This window comes from Elgaria multicarinata, chromosome 19 (assembly GCF_023053635.1).
Source record: "Elgaria multicarinata webbii isolate HBS135686 ecotype San Diego chromosome 19, rElgMul1.1.pri, whole genome shotgun sequence".
NCBI classification, from domain to species: Eukaryota; Metazoa; Chordata; class Lepidosauria; order Squamata; family Anguidae; genus Elgaria; species Elgaria multicarinata.
In genome coordinates, this window is record NC_086189.1 from 13,453,836 (window position 1) to 13,472,654 (window position 18,819).

Below are 18,819 nucleotides of genomic sequence, written 5' to 3' on the forward strand. Positions count from 1 at the left end.
TATTTTAAAGCCAAACCCATATCTTTTGAAGGTTCTGAATCCTCTATCTCTTAACTTAGTTAGGTGTGTTTTTTGCATATTCAAATGTAGATGACAGAAGGGGAGAAGGATTGTCTCAGGCAACAGCTTAGCGACAAGATACTTCTCCTAAGTCGGCTGCAAGAGGAAGCTCTAGGACTAGAGAACCAGATGGAAAGACAAAGACAAGAAATGGCCAAAAAAGAGAAGGAGTTAGAAGACCTGCAGGGTTTTATAGATTCGTTGGACCCTAAAGACCCAAGACATGTAAGTGTTGTTGTTTTTTACTTTAATACGGATTCTGGTTTTTTGAATTGGGATCAAGCATGTTGAAGAAATGCTAATTTAGCATTTAAACAATTAGTCCCCGTTCAGAAGACACCTTAAACCATGGCTTTAACCGCTGTGGTTAAGCCAGAAAGCCAGGCCGTGTTCAGAGGACACCTTAAACCACGACTTTAACCATGGTGAATAAAGCAAAAAGCCTTATTTACTGTGGTTTAAGCCGTGGTTTAAGGTGTCTTCTGAACACGGCCTGGCTTTCTGGCTTAACCACAGCGGTTAAAGCCATGGTTTAAGGTGTCTTCTGAACACGGCCTGGCTTTCTGGCTTAACCACAGCGGTTAAAGCCGTGGTTTAAGGTGTCTTCTGAACACGGCCTGGCTTTCTGGCTTAACCACCATGGTTAAAGCCATGGTTTAAGGTGTCTTCTGAACACGGCCTGGCTTTCTGGCTTAACCACCATGGTTAAAGCCGTGGTTTAAGGTGTCTTCTGAACACGGCCTGGCTTTCTGGCTTAACCACCATGGTTAAAGCCATGGTTTAAGGTGTCTTCTGAACACGGCCTGGCTTTCTGGCTTAACCACCATGGTTAAAGCCGTGGTTTAAGGTGTCTTCTGAACACGGCCTGGCTTTCTGGCTTAACCACCATGGTTAAAGCCATGGTTTAAGGTGTCTTCTGAACACAGCCTGGCTTTCTGGCTTGACCACCATGGTTAAAGCCGTGGTTTAAGGTGTCTTCTGAACACGGCCTGGCTTTCTGGCTTAACCACCATGGTTAAAGCCATGGTTTAAGGTGTCTTCTGAATGGGCCCTTAGAATCTAGTTATACTTGGCCACCCTTCCTGCTCTCCCATGCTACTATTCCAGAGTAATCTGTGCACACCAGAATCAGGAAGGAGTGGGCCCTTCGGTGCTCTGAGATGGTTGAAGTAAAATCACACCATGCCTAGCACAGCAGCAGTGTGCGATGGCATGGGAGGGTTATATTAGATATGAGTGGAGTTCCTCTGCAGCTTCCTTTCTTTGCACATAGGGAGCAGGATTGTTCTCTGGGCCTTTCCTATTGTCATGAGCAACGTAAACAATCTTTTCTCTGTCTCCTCTTGCTTTTAAGCGATATTCTTCTGAAGATCTAAATTTACTTTTATAGATGCATTGTTGTATATGAATAGAAAAAGGTTGCAACTGCTTAAGAGGTTCAGTCTCAGAAGGTGACAAGTTGGCGTTCCTTGGTTTTTTTCCCTTCACGCTGAAAGTCTGTTTTCTCACAAATGTATTAAGGCACATTTTTTGCCTGGGATCAAGTCCAATTGAACACAAGGAGGATTACATCTGAGTAGATCCACTCCTCATCTCCCAACCATAGGATTGCACTGCAAGAATACATTTTAGCCTCTTTCTCAGAACTGTGTGTGCTCGTGAATTACTTGAACATATTCTGACATGGGGCAGATGTAGCACTTGCCAATCTCTTAAACTGTTTTCCCTCTTAGTCAGGGTTTGAAGTAGATTTTTAAACCCTGATTAAGGGGGGAATGTGAACAAGATTAATGCTGCAGGCATAACATTAAACTTGGGTTGTAAGGAAACAAAGCAAGCTTGCTGGGGAAATCATGTTACAGGAGAGGTAGCCATGGTTAAGGTTAACAGAGCAATAGCATTAGATCTGCACCAAAACATGTGCACTGGAGGCTTATTTTAAATTTGAGGGCTTTGCTATAAGGAGGATTGAATTCCCCATTTATGTTTGATATCTTCTCTCTCTCTCTCTCTCTCTCACACACACACACACAATTACCTATGAATAAGAACATCAGAAGTGCCCTGCTGGATCAGACCAAGGGTCCATCTAGTCCAGCACTCTGTTCACGCAGTGGCCAACCAGCCATCAGCCAGGGATGAACAAGCAGGACATGGTGCAACAGCACTCTCCCACCCATGTTCCCCAGTCACTGGTGCACCCAGGCTTACTGCCTCGAATACTGGAAATAGCACACAACCATCAGGGCTAGTAGCCATGGATAGCCTTTGCCTCCAGGAATTTATCCCAACCCCCTTTTAAAGCCATCCAAATTGGTGGCCATCACTCCATCTTGTGGTAGTGAGTTCCATAATTTAACTATGCGCTGTGTGAAGAAATCCTTCCTTTTATTTGTCCTGGATCTCCCATCAGCTTCATGGGATGACCCGGGGTTCTAGTATTTTGAGAGAGGGAGAAAAAGTCTCCATATCCACCTTCTCCACACCATGCATAATTTTGTACACCTCTATCATGTCTCCCGTCAGCCTCCTCTTCTCCAAGCTAAACAATCCCAGCTGATGTAACCTTCCCCCATAGGGGAGATGCTCCAGCTCCTTAATCATTTTAGTTGCCCTTTTCTGTACTTTTTCCAGCTCTATAATGTCCTTTTTTAGGTGTGGTGACCAGAACTGTACCCAGTTTTCTAATCATTGCACTCTTTCAGCAGTGCACTACCTCTGTGCCATCATTATCACATAGTTGCATACGTTTGCAGTGGGGGATTCTGCCCTTTCCAACAACTACTGTGAATGGATTTGGGAATATTTGCAAGGGAACAAGGCTCATTTATGTGGAGACAAAACCTCTACAGTGGTGAAAATCCCTAGGCCTGCATCTTGTGAAGATAATGTTCATTTATTACTAATGATGATTATTGTTTTTGTTAATAATATTTATGTGCTGCATGGTTTGCTAAAAGCTATCAAGGCAGTGATCTGGGAAATTTAGTAGGCTTGTCATGGTCTTTTAAGATCCCTAAATGGCCTGGGACCAGGGGATCTGAAGGAGCACCCCTTTCTACATGAACCTGCTTGAATGTTGAGATCTTCAGTGGGTGCCCTTCTACGGTCTGAAGTGAGGCGGATGGTGATGCATGAAAGGGTCTTTCCTGTTGTGGAGACCCATCTTTGGAATGCTCTCCCCAGGGATTATTGTCTGACACTGGGGCTGTTCACACAACACACTAACCCACACTCTTGTTTAAGTAAGAGGACAGGTCTGTAAGGGAGAAGGCGGCCCTAAACGTACCATGGCTACTTACCATTTAGGGTTTTAAAGATCAAAATCAGCACTTTGAATAGGACTTGGAAACAAGTGGGATCCAACAACGTTGATATAAATTGGCATTATATGCTGAGTGCAGAGTACCGAATAAGTACTCCAGCCCACTACTTGTACACCAGGCAGGGGTGCTTAGAAGCAAGTAATTCTGCTTCTCCTTACAAGTATCAACTGCATACTTTGGAAGATCAACAGAAGAATATTTTGAGAACAACTCTGTTGTGCAGACACACCCAAGGGGGCTGAAATGTTGTAATTCCTTTGTAAAACAATGCGGTTGGACCAGTTTCTCAATCTCATGCAGACTTTTATGTTTAAAGCCTTTGTCCGTTTTTGGTATGGACAAAATTGGATTAAATTGGTCCCAGAGAATACAGAGTGGAGCTACGTCTGTTGGTCCAACTATGTAGCTTCTTCGTTTCTGTAATCGGACCGAAAATCCGATTGTACTGGGTGAGGCTGTAATCCTTAGTAGTAAGTCCCATCGAACTCCGTTGGGCTTCCTTCCAGGTAAGATTGGACTAAAAGAAGCTTGTTACACCAGCACATCTTAGTTTCTTTAAAAAAAAACTTATTAAAACAATATATATTGGTATCTATAATATATTCCAAGCGATTTTGGTACAGGGTCTAGCGAACTATAATATCAATGTTAAAATCTGTGTTTTGCAAGAACAACAATAACAAAAGGTTCATGCTTTCCACTTATGTGGGCATGCATGAAGTTTTCTCATTCTAAACCTTCCTTTGTTTTTGAGGCCCAGGGGCTCATTATAAAAAGAACTGCCAAGTCAGCAGCCCAAGATCTCAGCCCTCCAATAGTAGCATTCTGCATGTTGCAGGGAGGTTTCCTAAACGAGAGGAAACCGCTTTCTCCAGAGGCCCAAGCCCAGCCTCTCGGAGCGCAGAGCTGCCTGTGAGAAGCCCCGGAGCCGATTGGCTGCCTGTGCTGCTTCCTGTGTTGTGATTTAAAGCAAATGGGACAGAGTCCAGCTCGCTGAGACAAGTAGGGATTGGCGCACATGTTCCCACTGTGCAGGCGTCACAAAGAAACTCGCACACCCCTGGAACTTCGCTTGTTTCAAACCACATCCTCAGCAAAGCCCAACTGTCAAATAGAGATGAGACACATAGAACTAGATGGGAGATTAGGGGGAACCATGTTCTGGTTAAGCAACTTTTCTGAGTACTGCTTGCCTTTCACAATGAATTCTGTATTATGAGCGGAGCTTTCAGCACGTGATTTGAAAAGAAGAGAAGACAAAGAAAATTCTGTAAGTGCCTTCTCCCCCCCCCCTCCATCAAAAGACCCTTGAAGAACCCCATCGGCTATAGATAACCTTTGGAAGACAGGGGTGTTAAGCTGCATCAACAGGATACATCTGGCTAAACATTGCAGATGTTTAGACATTGTCTTTCAGTTTCCTGCTTAGAAAATTATAGATTTCGATAGTGGATAACCTTGCTGCTGCGATACTTTCGTTTCAGCCATTTGACATTACCTAAGTTAATATGCGAAAGAGTGTGCAGTAAAAAAAAAGTTCTAGCAATAAGGATTTTTATTTTTAAATAGCAATCGGTGGTGTGTTGCTTTTGTTTTATATTTTTAGAAGCACCATCTAACTGTTGGAGAAGTTAATTGTATTTATTACTGCCATCTTTTTTATATGTGGTTGTATTTTGTACTCATTCTGCTGCTGAGTGCTTAAAGAGTCAAATGCAGACAAACGTTGGATGCCTGAACCCCTGGCTGGAGGTGGGAGGGGTTCTACCCTACAAGATCTGACCCTGTGTTTCTAATCCAGGCAGACACTTTCCGTTCAAGTTGAGCTCTGATAACAAAACATGCCATTCATTCATTCAGCTATGTTGTCATGCATGGCATTTATTAGGAGATGCTGCACACAGCTATGCTTAGATGACACTGGATATTGCAGCTTAATTAATATGCTCGTGCTGTAACTATCCTAGTTGTAGATTTAGGGAGAGAGAACAAAAATAATATTTTGTTGTGAAACGGGAATTATTATAGTTAGCTTATATTTTTTAATGTAGATGACCCAGAACTCATGTCTCTTTCCTAGTCTCTGGAGACAGACATTTCCTGTGAATTTCATCTGATCGGGCTGTGAAGCGGGGTGTTAACAAAATGTCTTGCGTAGCTGAAATAGGGAACTACAGGTTACGAAAAGCACTTGGTGGTGGCTGAAAGCAGCACTCCTGTGTTGCCTCCCTCTATAATCCAGGATAAAATTTACCTGGTCTCCTGATGTCATCACATTGTACGTTTCCCTATCAGCAGTGCCCAGTGATGTGGAGCAGAGGCAGAGAAACACCCAACATGATGACATTGGAAGATGGGGTAAACATTAACTCTGTGTTGGAAAGGGGGAGGAGAGAAATCACGTAGGCATCCCCCTTTCTGCATCCCTGTGTTTCTTGTAGCATGTAGTTTCTCTCTCGGACAAGTCCTTTAGGAAATCGGGAATATTAGCAGACTGCAGGGTAAGTTCATTCAAGGCAGTAAGCCTGTGTGCCCCAGTTGCTGGGGAACATGGGTGAGAGGCTGCTGTTGCACCATGTCCTGCTTGTTCATCCCTGGCCAATGGCTGGCTGGCCACTGTGTGAACAGAGTGCTGGATTAGATGGACCCTTGGTCTGATCCAGCAGGGCTCTTCTGATGTTCTTATGTTAGATTTTAGGGGACAGAGAGTACAGAACTCTTCTGTTGGTGTGGTGTCCTGTAGCTTTGCAACAGAGGCACTTGCTTGAAATGAATACTAGCCCCTGTCTTGCGTGCAGGTGCTAATATTCGATATAAAGAAGCTAGAAGCAAAAGCAAATGTTGTCATTTTGGTTTTTTAAAAATGTTTCATCATTGGAATGATTGCCGTTTATGCCTACTGTTACTCATCTTGAGGATTTCAGTCAAAAATGTATTTTGTTTATTTATTTTCATTTCTATACTGCCCAATAGCCAAAGCTAAAACTTTTAGAAGTTTAACACTACAGTCAAATCTAGCAGCAGTCAAAGACCTAAAAATACAGTCACAGATATAAAGCAATAAAAACTGTAGGATTAAAAGGCCCGGGAGAATAGAAAGGTCTTGGCCTGGTGCCCAAAAGACCCCAACAGGTGAGAGTCTCTGGGAAGGGGATTCCACAACTGGGATACCACAAGTGCCACCTGCCTCATTTCATTTGATGGGGCGCCCGGAGAAGAGTTTCAGAAGACTACCTTAGGGTCCAGGCAGCTATATATGGGCTACAGTGTATAGTAGAAGTAAATATTTTTGTAAGGGAAAAGAGCAGTGGGAAAAGGTAGGATCTAGACATATCACAAAATATATATCATAGAATCATAGAATAGTAGAGTTGGAAGGGGCCTTTAAGGCCATCGAGTCCAGCCCCCTGCTCAATGCAGGAATCCACCCTAAAGCATACCTGACAGATGGTTGTCCAGCTGCCTCTTGAATGCCTCTAGTGTGGGAGAGCCCACAATCTCCCTAAGTAACTGGTTCCATTGTCGTACTGCTCTCTCTTTGTGGACTTCTCATGGAATGTCTTTGATTCGATCCTCCATAAACGATATTGCTGCTTTCATAGAATGGTAAGAGGGGGAAGAGAAACTTGAAGGCCATCTAGCTCAGTGCTCCTTGACTGAAGGGGCCACGCTTAATCACCGAGTGGAAAGGCTGTAGGAGCACATGCTTTGCATGCAGGAGGTCTCCAGGTTGGACGGGAAAAGGCCCTTTGTCAGAAACGCTGGAGAACAGACAGTGCTGAGCTTGATGGCCCCATTGTCTGACTTGGTATGAGGCGGCTTCCCGTGTTTGGGAGATTGACACTGTGGTGCCTGTGGGTTCCTTTCTTGTCACCTACCAAGGTGTCCTACACCTTCCATGTATTTTTTTAAAAAGAGCACATTTTCTTCACAGCAGCTTGGATAGCTGTGAAATAGGGTTCTCTTGGTGCTAAAAGCATGGCTTCAGTGGAGTTGTTTAGTGTGTTTGGGTTCAGACCCCCCCCCCCCATGCCTTTGGGGCAATTTACTTGTCCTCTGCCGCTCCCACAGCAACCATTTTGTGGATGTGCCCAAAATAGCTTCTCAAATTGCCAAATGAACTCTTGGCCCCGAAAGGTTCCCTTCTCCTGCCGTAGAACATCTGTCATAGGGGTTCCTGGGGGGGGGTGGGAACGGGGATATTTTTTAAAAAGGGGAGGTGGGGCATTATTATTTTTTGTTGTTGCTTTATAACTAAACTACAAGTTGTCATTTCACTGCTATTTACAGGCTCATATGAAGGCTCAGAAATCAAGCAAGGAGCAGCAACTTGACATGATGAACAAGCATTACAAACAGCTGGAAACCCGCCTGGACGACATGCTGTCTCGGATTGCAAAGGAAACGGAGGAAATCAGAGACCTGGAGCAGCAGCTCACAGATGGTAAAATTGGCTTTCTTTGTGCTAGGTCTGCACTCAGAAACTTGGGGCACCTCCAAACTTTACATAGCAGCGGATGTGTGTATATACAGTTGTTATATCCCATGGGCCACAGCTCCCAAATGTATCTGCACAGATATTTAAAAATTCTGGTATGTTTAAAACGTTTGCTCGATGAAATCCCCATTTTATGGAAATCTACATACAAGACTGTTCTCCCAGGCATTTAACAGCATACGTTGAGTTTTTAATTGACCCCGAATAGATAGATATTGCATGTAATCTGTTTCTATGCTTGTTACGGTTTTAAATTTTGTATATTTGTTTTTAATGTTCCATGTTTTAATCTTTGGAAACCGCACAGAGAGCTTCAGCTATGGGGTGGTATATAAATGCAATAAATCATCATCATCATCCATGTTTTGTCGTATCAAGTATGGAGCCACCCTTAATATCTGACACATTGCTGTACTTCTTGTTGTGAATAGGAAGGGATTAACTGTGGCATATTGTATAGCAGTGGTTCACAACTAGAATAAACCTGGGCACAAGGCCAAGCCCTTTCACCCACCCCTATTAGTGCAAACACTCTAATACCAACCAGGCCTGAAAGCAGCATTTATTTATTTATTTATGTATTTTTATGCTGCCATTCAGCCAAAAAAGGCTCTCCCGGCAGCTTACAAAAGTATTTCTTGACAGTCCCTGCCCACAGGCTTACAGTCTAAAAGACATGACACAAAAGGAAAGGGGATTGGGAGGGAGGAGGGGGAAAAGGAAAGCAAATTCAGGCACTACAATCTTAGTTGCAAAGTTCAGCAGTTAAAGTTGACAGCAGGAGGGAGGGGAAACCCATATGTGACACCGGCAGGATCTACACTACTGCTTTAAAGCGCTTTATAACAGTTTTGACAACTGTTGGGGCCCAGAACACACTGCACATACAGTTTTCAAAACGTTTTCAAAGTGCTTTAAAGCAGTAGTGTAGATCCCCCCACCATCTATGGGTATCTAGATGTGCCTCTTTAGTCAGCTCTGAAGAGGTTGATAGGATCACAGCTGCTTCACCAAAAATTCCAGTCTACTTAGGACGGAAACCTTCCTTTATCTAATAGAAAGGTGAAGGTGAGTTCTGAGCAAACTTGTATTTGTCCATAGCTGGATTTGGCATATGGGCAAACCCTTCCACTACTCTGTAGCCATGTGGAGGTTCGTGTCCCCATCCGTGGTAGTGGCTTGTGTCCACAGAGCAGTAATAATTAGATAAAGAAGTTCAATCTCTTAGGGAAGTAATGAAAAACTGGTGCTATCAAGAGGGATGAAGAGAACCTGGCCAAGAGAGTAAGAAATTGAACTGTGGTGCCATTAGTGATGAATACATTTCTGCCTTGGTAACTTAATCTGTGAACGTTGGCCAAACTTAAAGAAAAATATATTACTTCTGGAGAAAATATTCCAGTTCTTAATGATCCATTACTGGGTTTCTTGATATCATCCCCCCCCCCCAACCTTACTGTTGTTATGCTGATACCAGAGAGTTAGATGCACAAGGACAAATGTGAGTGGTTTTCTCTTTGATTGGACCACATTCCTTTCCAGAAATTTCAAACCGCTTTCAAGTTGCATTTCATGCAGAAAGGTTGTTGATTCTTCACAATAGCAATGTCAGGTAAATGCAAATACACTTAATCACTTCAAATAGTGAAATCAAAGGTTTTTCTCCCCTCTAAATCTATTTTCAGATTCAGTCAGTGTTGTTATCTTCGATTGAGATAATCAGGGATAGCTCTCTTTTTCTGGTGTTTCTTTGCCAACTTAATAGTTGAAATGCTCCTCTTTTTCTTTTTCTGAATTTTCCTGCCCTTCTTCACAGGTCAAATAGCAGCAAATGATGCACTGAAGAAAGACCTGGAAGCAATTATCATTGGGCTACAGGAATATCTGGAAAGCGTTAAGGGTCAGGCCAAACAAACCAGTGACGAATGCAAGGAGTTGCGGAAAGACAAGGAGGCTTTGCTGCAAAGGCTGGGAGAATTGGAGGAAGAAAAAAATCAGCTGGAAATAGTTGCCATGGATGCAGAAAACATGAGAAAAGTAAGATGTAGGAATATGACATTCCCAAAATGCCATGCTGCTTTCCCCATCTTCACTGGCAAACGCATCTCAGTCAGAGCTGGCTCTCGCCTTAGGCAAAATGAGGCGCAGGCCTCAGGCAGCTGATGAGCAAGCATGTCCCACGTTCATTCCTCTCCTCTCGGCAGGCAGCTGACACTCCTCGGTTGCCAATTGTGGTGCCCCTGCTCCTGCCTGTTACTGCCCCTTGAAAGAGTGCACAGCAGGCTGCATACCCTCTGTGGGACCTGGCCAGCTCAGCCATCCTGCTAGACACCGTGGCAGCACTAGAGCTTATTTTCCCACCCTTCTCCCCAAATCCCACCAGGTGTAAAAAACAGCTGGCAGGGGAAGGTTAGGAAGCCTTTCCATCCCCGCCCACTCCTCCTCCTCCCCTGTGGATGTCCTCTGCTGCTATTGTCCCACGTATTAAGAGCAGATGAGATTGGGAAGCCTTCGTTGGCCACCGTATGTGTAAATCTAGTCTTCCGGACTTCAAAAGTGTTGTGTTGGTGATGGATGTCCCCAGTCTTGTGGTAGAAGTGGCTTAGCTACCTTTCTTCCCCTAAGCGGTAGTCCTGAAGTGCCGGATCTGTGGAATGCATCGTCCTTGCCTGGCAGTGATGCGTGCTGCAACCTGTGTTGAATGAATTGAAACCAAAATGGCAAAGCGCATCTCTGATTTCAGGAAATTACAGACCTTGAACATGCGCTGCAAGAACAACGGGAACTCAATGAGGAACTGCAGGAGGCCCAAGGAGAACTTGGTGCTTACGAAGCTGAGCTGGAGGCTGAGCTGAAGGCCCGAGACATGGAAACCAATCAGCATAAAGAAGAACTAGAAAGGCTGAAAGAACTTAGTCAGGTATCTGGGCCGTTACTGACAAAGAAGTCTTCCTTTCTTGTACCTTTCAATTCCCCCTCTGCTACCACCCATGTCGCTTCCAAGGGTGGAATCAAATGAAATCTTTTTGCTGGCAGAACTGCTTCAATTGGCAGAGTTGGGAAGGTTTTCTTTATTTATTTATTGTGTTTCTATACCGCCCAATAGCCAGAGCTCTCTGGATGGTTCACAGAAATTAAAACCGCGAAGACAATTCAAAGTATAAAACAAACAGCCGTATAAAAACACAATACAAAAGTACAATATAAAATCACAACCAGGATAAAACCGAGCAGCAATGCAGAGATTTAAAATACGGATTTAAAACAGCAAAGTAGAAAGACTAAGATGATAAACTGCTGAAGTACTGGGAAAATAAAAAGGTCTTTACCCGGCATCAAAAGAAGTGTAACGTAAATGCCAAGCGAACCTCCTTAGGGAGCTCATTCCACAGCCGGGGTGCCACAGCAGAGAAGGCCCTGCTCCTGGTAGCCACCTGCCTCACTTCCTTTGGCAGGGGCTCACGGAGAAGGTCCCCTGAGGATGACCTTAAGGTCCGGGCAGGTACATATGGGAGGAGGCGTTCCTTGAGATAACCTGGCCCCAAGCCGTTTAGGGCTTTGAATGTTAATACCAGCATTCCCCCTCTTCCCCCTTGCACACCCTCAAAATCTGCTCTGGAGGGTTGTGGGCTGTGGAGGGGAGAAGAAAGGTCCATTATACAAGCGGACCTCTGTTTGTATGACAGGGTTCTGCTCCAAAATGTCCACTTACACAACTTGTGACCCAGTGAGCAAAATATAGCCCACCAGCCAGATAAGACAGCCTGCCAGATGCTTGACCATCTCTTGTTTTTGGATTCCCAGACAGGCAGCAAAAATATGAGCTTTATTGAGCTACCATACATGCCTGGAGCACGGAGGTTTGCTGGGTAGGCTGAAGTTGTGCAGGTCTAGCAGAAGCAGAGAGAAGCACCCCCTATTGACTGAAAGCTTGCAATTAGTTTCCATGGCATTCTCTTTAAGTACACACCACTGAGATTGCGTCCTCATTTTATTGGAGAATTTATCCTAGAAACCTGTACTGATGGAAACAAGGAAGCTTATAAATGTTTGTGGATTTGAAAACTAGAAATGACATAGAGGTTTCTAAACTGAAACGTCGTCAGCTAGAGATGTAGCTAGAAAGATGCCCAGTAGATGGAAGGGAAATCTCAATCTATCTCCCAATGAATTTCCTTAATTCTGTGGGAAAGAGCTTTGGGCCTCCTAAATGAGGGATGAGGAGCAATATTGCACTTATATACCGCTCCCATAGCCAGGTCTCTCTGGGCGGTTTACAGAAATTCTAAAATTAAGATTAAAATGAGTATACAAAATTTAAAATTCTAAAACTCAGAACATACACACATAAAGCATTAAAAACCGTTAAAAAACTAAACATGTGGGTGATTAAGATGTGCCGCCATATGCCTGGGCAAAGAGGAAAGTCTTAACCTGGCGCCGGAAAGATAGCAGTGTTGGTGCCAGGCGAGCCTCGTCAGGGAGATCATTCCATAGTCTGGGGGCCACCACCAAAAAGGCCCTGTCCCTCGTTGCCACACACCGAGCCTCTCTCGGAGTAGGCACCCGGAGGAGGACCTTAGATGTTGAACGTAGTGACCAGGTATATTCACGTCAGGAGAGGCGTTCCGTCAGGTATTGTGGTCCCAAGCCGTGTAAGGCTTTATAGGTCAAAACCAGCACCTTGAATTGGGCTCGGAAACATACAGGCAGCCAGTGCAAGCGGACCAGAGCAGATGTTATATGGTTGAACCTTCTGGTTCCCGAAATCAATCTGGCCGCTGCGTTTTGCAAGAGCTGCAGCTTCCGAACTGTCTTCAAAGGCAGCCCTACGTAGAGTGCATTGCAGTAATCTAACTTGGAGGTTACCAGAGCATGGACAACTGTAGCCAGGTTATCCCTATCTAGATAGGGGCAATGGCTTGTCTAGATGATATGAAAGGCCCAAGGAGACCTGCTAGGGAAATGAGACTAGGCCCAATGACAAACTAACTTATAACGGAACACACAACATATCCTGTACAATACGGTAAACTGTTGACTGAAGTTTACGACAGATTTGCAGTTGTGTTCCAATCAACTCATTCACAAAAATAGAAGTGAGTGCCTTCCTTAACAGAAAGAACTGTTTTTGCAAAATCTATCTTCTGTTTAATAGGGTTTTTTTTAAAATTCAGCTTTCCTTTGGGCGGGGGGGGAATAATTTATTAAATTTCTGTACCGCCCAATAGATGAATCTCTCTGGGTGATTTGTAAAGATTAAAAACTAGAGCTGTTCTTGCCATTATTATTTAAAAAAAAACCAACACCCGGTAATGTCCTTTTTGTGTGTGTTGGGACTAGCTGGAACACTCTGCTCTCCAAGCTGAACTTGACAAAGAAAGACAGGCCTTGGAAAATGCTTTGACCAAAGCACAATTATTGGAAGAAAAGGAACAGGACAATAATAAACTGCTTTCCCAACTCAAACAACTGCAGGTGAAGTATTTTTCCAAATATTTTGTCTCTGAATGCTCTGATATAATCTCCTTCGAAAGGCTCCAGTTGTATCTTTCAGTGGAAGTCAATCATGTGGTATATGATTTTTAAGAGCATGCAGGTCTGTTAAAAATTAACTGGAGCTGTATCTAAGAGGGTTCAGCTAGAGCTATCAGGGGAAATTATCACTCTCTGTAGTCATTGTTCCTTGTAACAACTGGGCTTTTAGCGCCATAAAACAGCTGAGCTAGTTAAGGTGTGGTACAATAAGTGTTACATGGTAAAATAAGTATTGTGCTAAGTGTCTTCTGTATTCTTTTATACAACCAATGCAAGAAGACAAGATAAATTTCACTGGAAACATTGGGAACATGACCCCTCAAACTTGTTTGTTACAGAGAGACAATAACATTTTGAAACAACAGCTTAAAGATACTAAAAATCAACTGGATCACGCAGTTGATAGCTTAATTCATCCCGAGGAAGTCTCGGCTCGTGTGAATGAACTCAAAAAAAAGCTACAGACTGGGGCAGAAATCAGGTGAGTTAAAATCAGAAGCTCCATATGTCCATGGGAAGAGGAGCTACGTCTGCAAACACTGGGCTAACTTGTGTGTGTACATTTGCCAGCAGGCCCCGGCCAAGGCAGGTCGCTGCCTGAAGGGAAAAACCCGCCACCGCTGCCCCTCCCACCGGATCTGCCTGCCCGCCAGCTGACTATTCTTGGGGCGCATATGTGCACCCGCCTCGCCAGTGTGCTGCCTGTAAAGTGTTTCCACCTTCAGGAGCTGAATGGCGACTGGGGGGGGGGGGGCAGGAAGTTCCAGGACCTCTTGCCGCAGGCACTGCGCTGCTCCTGAAGGTGGAAATGCTTTATAGGCAATGCGCTGGTGGAGTGTGCGTGCACGCGCCAAGAAAAGTAAGCCAGCTGGCTTGTTAGTCCTGCCGGCTGGCCATGCAGGCAGCTGGCAGGACTAAGTGGCAAACCTTTTGGAGGGGGAGAGCGCCGCTCTGCCCATATTCTGCTGCCTGCTGCACCCACATCCTCCCGCTTCATGGTAGGGCCGGTCCCGATTGCCAGTATTTGAAGATGGCCATCTCCCTTTCAGATGTTACCACTCTGCAGAATTGCTCGGTCTGGACCTGGGTTTCTACCAAACGTCTAAAAAGCATGGGCAGCACACGTGGGAGGGGAGAAGTAGCAAGTGGGTCAGAGATATTTATTCCTATCGTGGCCAGCAGCTCTCCATGAACCCCCACATTCCCCTGCCCTACCTGTTTAATCCTAGCTACAGCTAACACATAACTGGGAGCCCCAGATGGGGGAGAGAGGCTTGGGGAGATGAGTGCAGGGAAGAAGCGGTGGGTGAGAGAAGGTGATATGGTTTTTCTAAGATATCTGATGGAGACTCAGATTCCCAGACCAAAGTCTCTGCCCATTTCATACTAAAGATGCTTTGAGACCGAAGGCCATTTGATACAAGACAGGAAAGAGCTGTTCTCAGTTACTTTTTTGTTCCTTCCCCTTTCTCCATTTTTGGTACGATTATTTCAGGTGCCAGAACTCAAAGGATATTTTAGGGGAAAGCCTTGCAGACCTGCAGAAAAGGTTTGGCAAGATCCTTGCTCGTTCGCAGCAAGAGAACGAGGCAGCCCAGGCCAGAGAGAGAGAACTCCAGAAGGAGATGGCAACTCAGCAAGCTAAGCTGGAAGAGGCACAAGAAAAATACAGAGCAGCCTGCAACAAAACTGCAGAAGCCAAAGTAAGAAATGGCAAAGGGTGCAAAAGAGCGTGAAAGGTCACTCTTCGTTACCAACTTCTAGGGGGGTGGGATAGCCATGGCAGTCTGTTTTAACAGAGAGTCTTGTGGTACCTTAAAGCAGGAGTGAGCCACGTTGGCCATTTTCGCTCTCAGAGGCCACACTCCTGCACTGCCAGATTTGGTGGCAAACGAATAAGCAATTTATTGCTGATTTTGGGCAGCAAACTTCTACAGAACACTCAAATGGCCCCATTTAGTTTGAAAAGAACTGTTCCGTTGCAGCGATTGTTTTGCTGTCACAAATTTCAGGAGCACCAGCCACACTCCCTGACATCATCTAGATCAGCGGTTCTCAACCTGTGGGTCGGGACCCCTTTGGGGGTCGAACGACCCTTTCACAGGGGTCGCCTAAGACCATCGGAAAACACATATTTCCGAAGGTCTTAGGAAACTGTATTAACTGAACTATGTCATGTATCATCTTTTGTATTATTAAAGCTATTGTTATGTATTATTTTCATTAGCAAACCATCCCATGACAATGGATCGTGTAGAGAAGAACGAAAATAATTTTATGGTTGGGGGTCACCACAACATGAGGAACTGTATTAAAGGGTCGTGGCATTAGGAAGGTTGAGAACCACTGATCTAGATCACGAAGAGATTTTTTTTGTGTGGGGGCATCATCCCAGAAATGTTCCCCAGCCCTGACTTAAAGCCTTCGGTGGGCAAGCAGGGAAGGATTGAAGCAGCTTTTGCGGTTGTTTTGTTTAAAATCTAGATATCCGAATCCAGGCAAAGTATATTTTTTAGACTGTGTAGTAAGTTGGAAAAAAACGCAGCAATTGTTTTGGCAGAAATCTTGTATAATGATCAATCTGTTTCATGATGTATCAAATCCCTCTTCAAAACCCACCTTTTCTAAGAAGGCTTTGGCTTAATCATTTAATCCAGGGGTGGGGAATCTATGGGGACGACCCACATCTAGCCTGCAGAGCCCCTTTAGAGCAGGCTTGGAATCCCAGCCTCCTGGAGAAATCCCCACAATTGGGACACTGAGCAATGCACAAAGCTGGAGACAGAGTTCCCTGTCTCTTTGTATTAAAGAGGTAAAAGATCGGAGGCATTTGCAAATAATTCCATGTGCTGCTAACTGAATGATCTGGGGAAATGGCAGATTTCCAAATAAATAAATAAAAACTCACACCAACTTTCCTTTTTTTCTCTTTTTTTTTTGCATTTCAACTTCAGATTAAATCTGAGAAGAGGCAAAATGAAGCCAGAGTCCGGCAGTTAGAGAATGAAATCCAGCATCTTAGTGAAAAGCTGAAGAGTATGGAAGAAATCCAGGGGCTCACAGATCAACAGCTCCAAGAAGCTGATGAGGAGAAAGAGAGAATAATTGCTCAGCTGGAAGATCTGGAGAATAGGGTAGGGCTACTCCTGTGGAGAAGGATGTGAATGGATTAGGAGAAAGATGTCCCCTTTGGCATAACACTTAATAAACTACCTAGCTGTTGCTTATGTTTTAGTGTGAATGAAAGAGAAGTATCAGAGGACTGCTGGTACTTTAATTATTATATCATTCATAGAATCATAGAATAGAAGTCCAACCCCCCAACCCCCCCCTCACTGCAGAAATCCACCCTAAAGCATACCTGACAGATGGTTGTCCAGCTGCCTCTTGAAGGCCTCTAGTGTGGGAGAGACCACAACCTCCCTAGGTAACTGGTTCCATTGTCGTACTGCTCTAACAGTCAGGAAGTTTTTCCTGATGTCCAGCCGGAATCTGGCTTCCTGTCACTTGAGCCCCTTATTCCGTGTCCTGCACTCTGGGAGGATCGAGAAGAGATCCTGGCCCTCCTCTGTGTGACAACCTTTGAAGTATTTGAAGAGTGCTATGTGTGTTGTATGTTGTTGAGTCTGTTGAACGACACTTCATCTCTCTTTCAGAAAAACGTGGAAGATGCCAGAGCACAAATGCAATTCCTCGGCATCGATAAAGAGCTGAAGGAATTAAAGAGAGCAATATCAGCTTCCGATAAACAGGCAACAGCAGAGCTCTGTGCAGCCAAAGATCAGCTCAAGTCACTTCATGGGACTGTATACAAAATTAATCAAGAACGCAATGAGGTACACCATTGTAGAATTATAAATCCTGGATATAATATGGAAATTACTTCTCTCTATGGGAGAGAAGTGTGTCAGTCCATTGGTTATATTATGTAATTTGGGTGTACATTTCAATTTTGGTTTAAAGCGTGGGAGCGACTTCCTCAATTTTATTTAATAATACAGTATCATATAGTTGTTGCTAGGATAGGCTCTGTACCTGACTATACTGGGAGCTTAGAAAAACTTGGGGAAGTGAAAGAGGATCAGAAAATCGATGGAATCATCACTTTGGCCAAAGGTTCAGCTTTTGCAACTGGCTGTTCATATTTGGAGTTTACTACAGCTCCAAGCTATGGCAGCCACCTCCTGGTCACTCTTTAGCTGCTTACTTAAGGGAGCCAGGATTTGGCTACAGGATTTAGCACAATGTTGGATCCTTTTGGACAAGCAATACCAATACATAGGTACTGTATTCTACTGGAGGAGAAGGCTATCAATGGCTACTAGCCCTGATGGTTATGTGCTACATCTAGTATCCGAGGCAATAAGCCTTTGTACACCAGTTGCTGGGGAACAGGGGTGGGAGGGTGCTGTTGCACCATGTCCTAGTCGACAGCTGGTTGGCCACTGTGTGAACTGAGTGCTGGACTAGATGGACTCTCAGTCTGATCCAGCAGAGGACTTACTATGTTTTTACCTCTGCCCTGACCATTCTGGTGAATCTACCTGGAGGTGTACAAATGAAAAAGAACAGTACATATTACTTTCACTGGAGAAAACAAACAAGCCCTAGTATAATCCTGTGATTTGTGTAATCAATACAAAACACCAGCAGCGGTGTAAAAATAAGTTACTATTTCTTCGATTCTAAGACACACTTTTTCCCCATATAAACATCTCTAAAAATGGGGTGCGTCTTAGAATCGCGGGTGTGTCTTAGGTTTTTTTTTCCTGTTGGTGGTACTGAAATTAGTGTGCGTCTTACAATCGATGCCGTCTTACAGTCGAAGAAATACGGTAATTCAATGCTTTCTTCCATTTTTATTTTAATTCTAGGAACTTGCAGAAGCAGAGAAGTTTTGTATGCAGGCCTCTCAGGCTTCCAATGATCTTGCCAGAGCAGAAGCAGAAATAGAATTGTTGCAGAAACTTCTGAAAGAAAAGCAGGAGCGGGTATGTTATCCACCTTACTCTATGCAATGTTAAGGAACACCGAACCTAGGGGCAAGAGTGAAACCTTGCCTACGTACGTATGAACGTGAATTGCAAGGTTCAGAGAAGTGATAAGCTTTTTGCTTTAACCGTAATGTACTTGAGGCCAGAAGGGTTTTGACTAAGATGTTTTTGGATCATTTCAGCACGAAATGGAAAAAGTTGATGCTGATACTGCCGCTTCACGTTTTCAGAAAGAGGAGATTGAGAAATTAAACCAGCTCCTGAAATGCCAGAAAGCAGAAATCGACCGGCTACGCAGTGCGTTAGATGAGGTTGGGGCAGGTAATGTTTTCCATCCAGGTTTCTTTTTTCTTGTAATGTGATTCTGGTTTTGAACCAATTCAGATGTATTCCCACCACTCCA

General features: G+C 44.2%; 1 protein-coding gene across 3 annotated transcripts in view; it reads left to right on the forward strand.

The window, feature by feature from the left end:
- CNTRL (centriolin) overlaps positions 1 to 18,819 on the forward strand; it is a 60,707-nt gene that overhangs the window by 16,506 nt on the left and 25,382 nt on the right. Inside the window, exons 12-22 of one of the 3 annotated variants that reach the window (XM_063144927.1) lie at positions 91 to 285; positions 7,677 to 7,830; positions 9,701 to 9,921; positions 10,628 to 10,804; positions 13,228 to 13,362; positions 13,761 to 13,903; positions 14,918 to 15,125; positions 16,377 to 16,556; positions 17,079 to 17,258; positions 18,297 to 18,413; positions 18,599 to 18,737. In XM_063144927.1, coding sequence (XP_063000997.1) covers positions 91 to 285; positions 7,677 to 7,830; positions 9,701 to 9,921; positions 10,628 to 10,804; positions 13,228 to 13,362; positions 13,761 to 13,903; positions 14,918 to 15,125; positions 16,377 to 16,556; positions 17,079 to 17,258; positions 18,297 to 18,413; positions 18,599 to 18,737 — 1,849 coding nt within the window. Of the gene's footprint in view, positions 1 to 90; positions 286 to 4,488; positions 4,657 to 5,816; positions 5,888 to 7,676; positions 7,831 to 9,700; positions 9,922 to 10,627; positions 10,805 to 13,227; positions 13,363 to 13,760; positions 13,904 to 14,917; positions 15,126 to 16,376; positions 16,557 to 17,078; positions 17,259 to 18,296; positions 18,414 to 18,598; positions 18,738 to 18,819 lie in introns of those variants that run through there. The other 2 variants (XM_063144928.1, XM_063144929.1) reach the window with 2 other exon arrangements.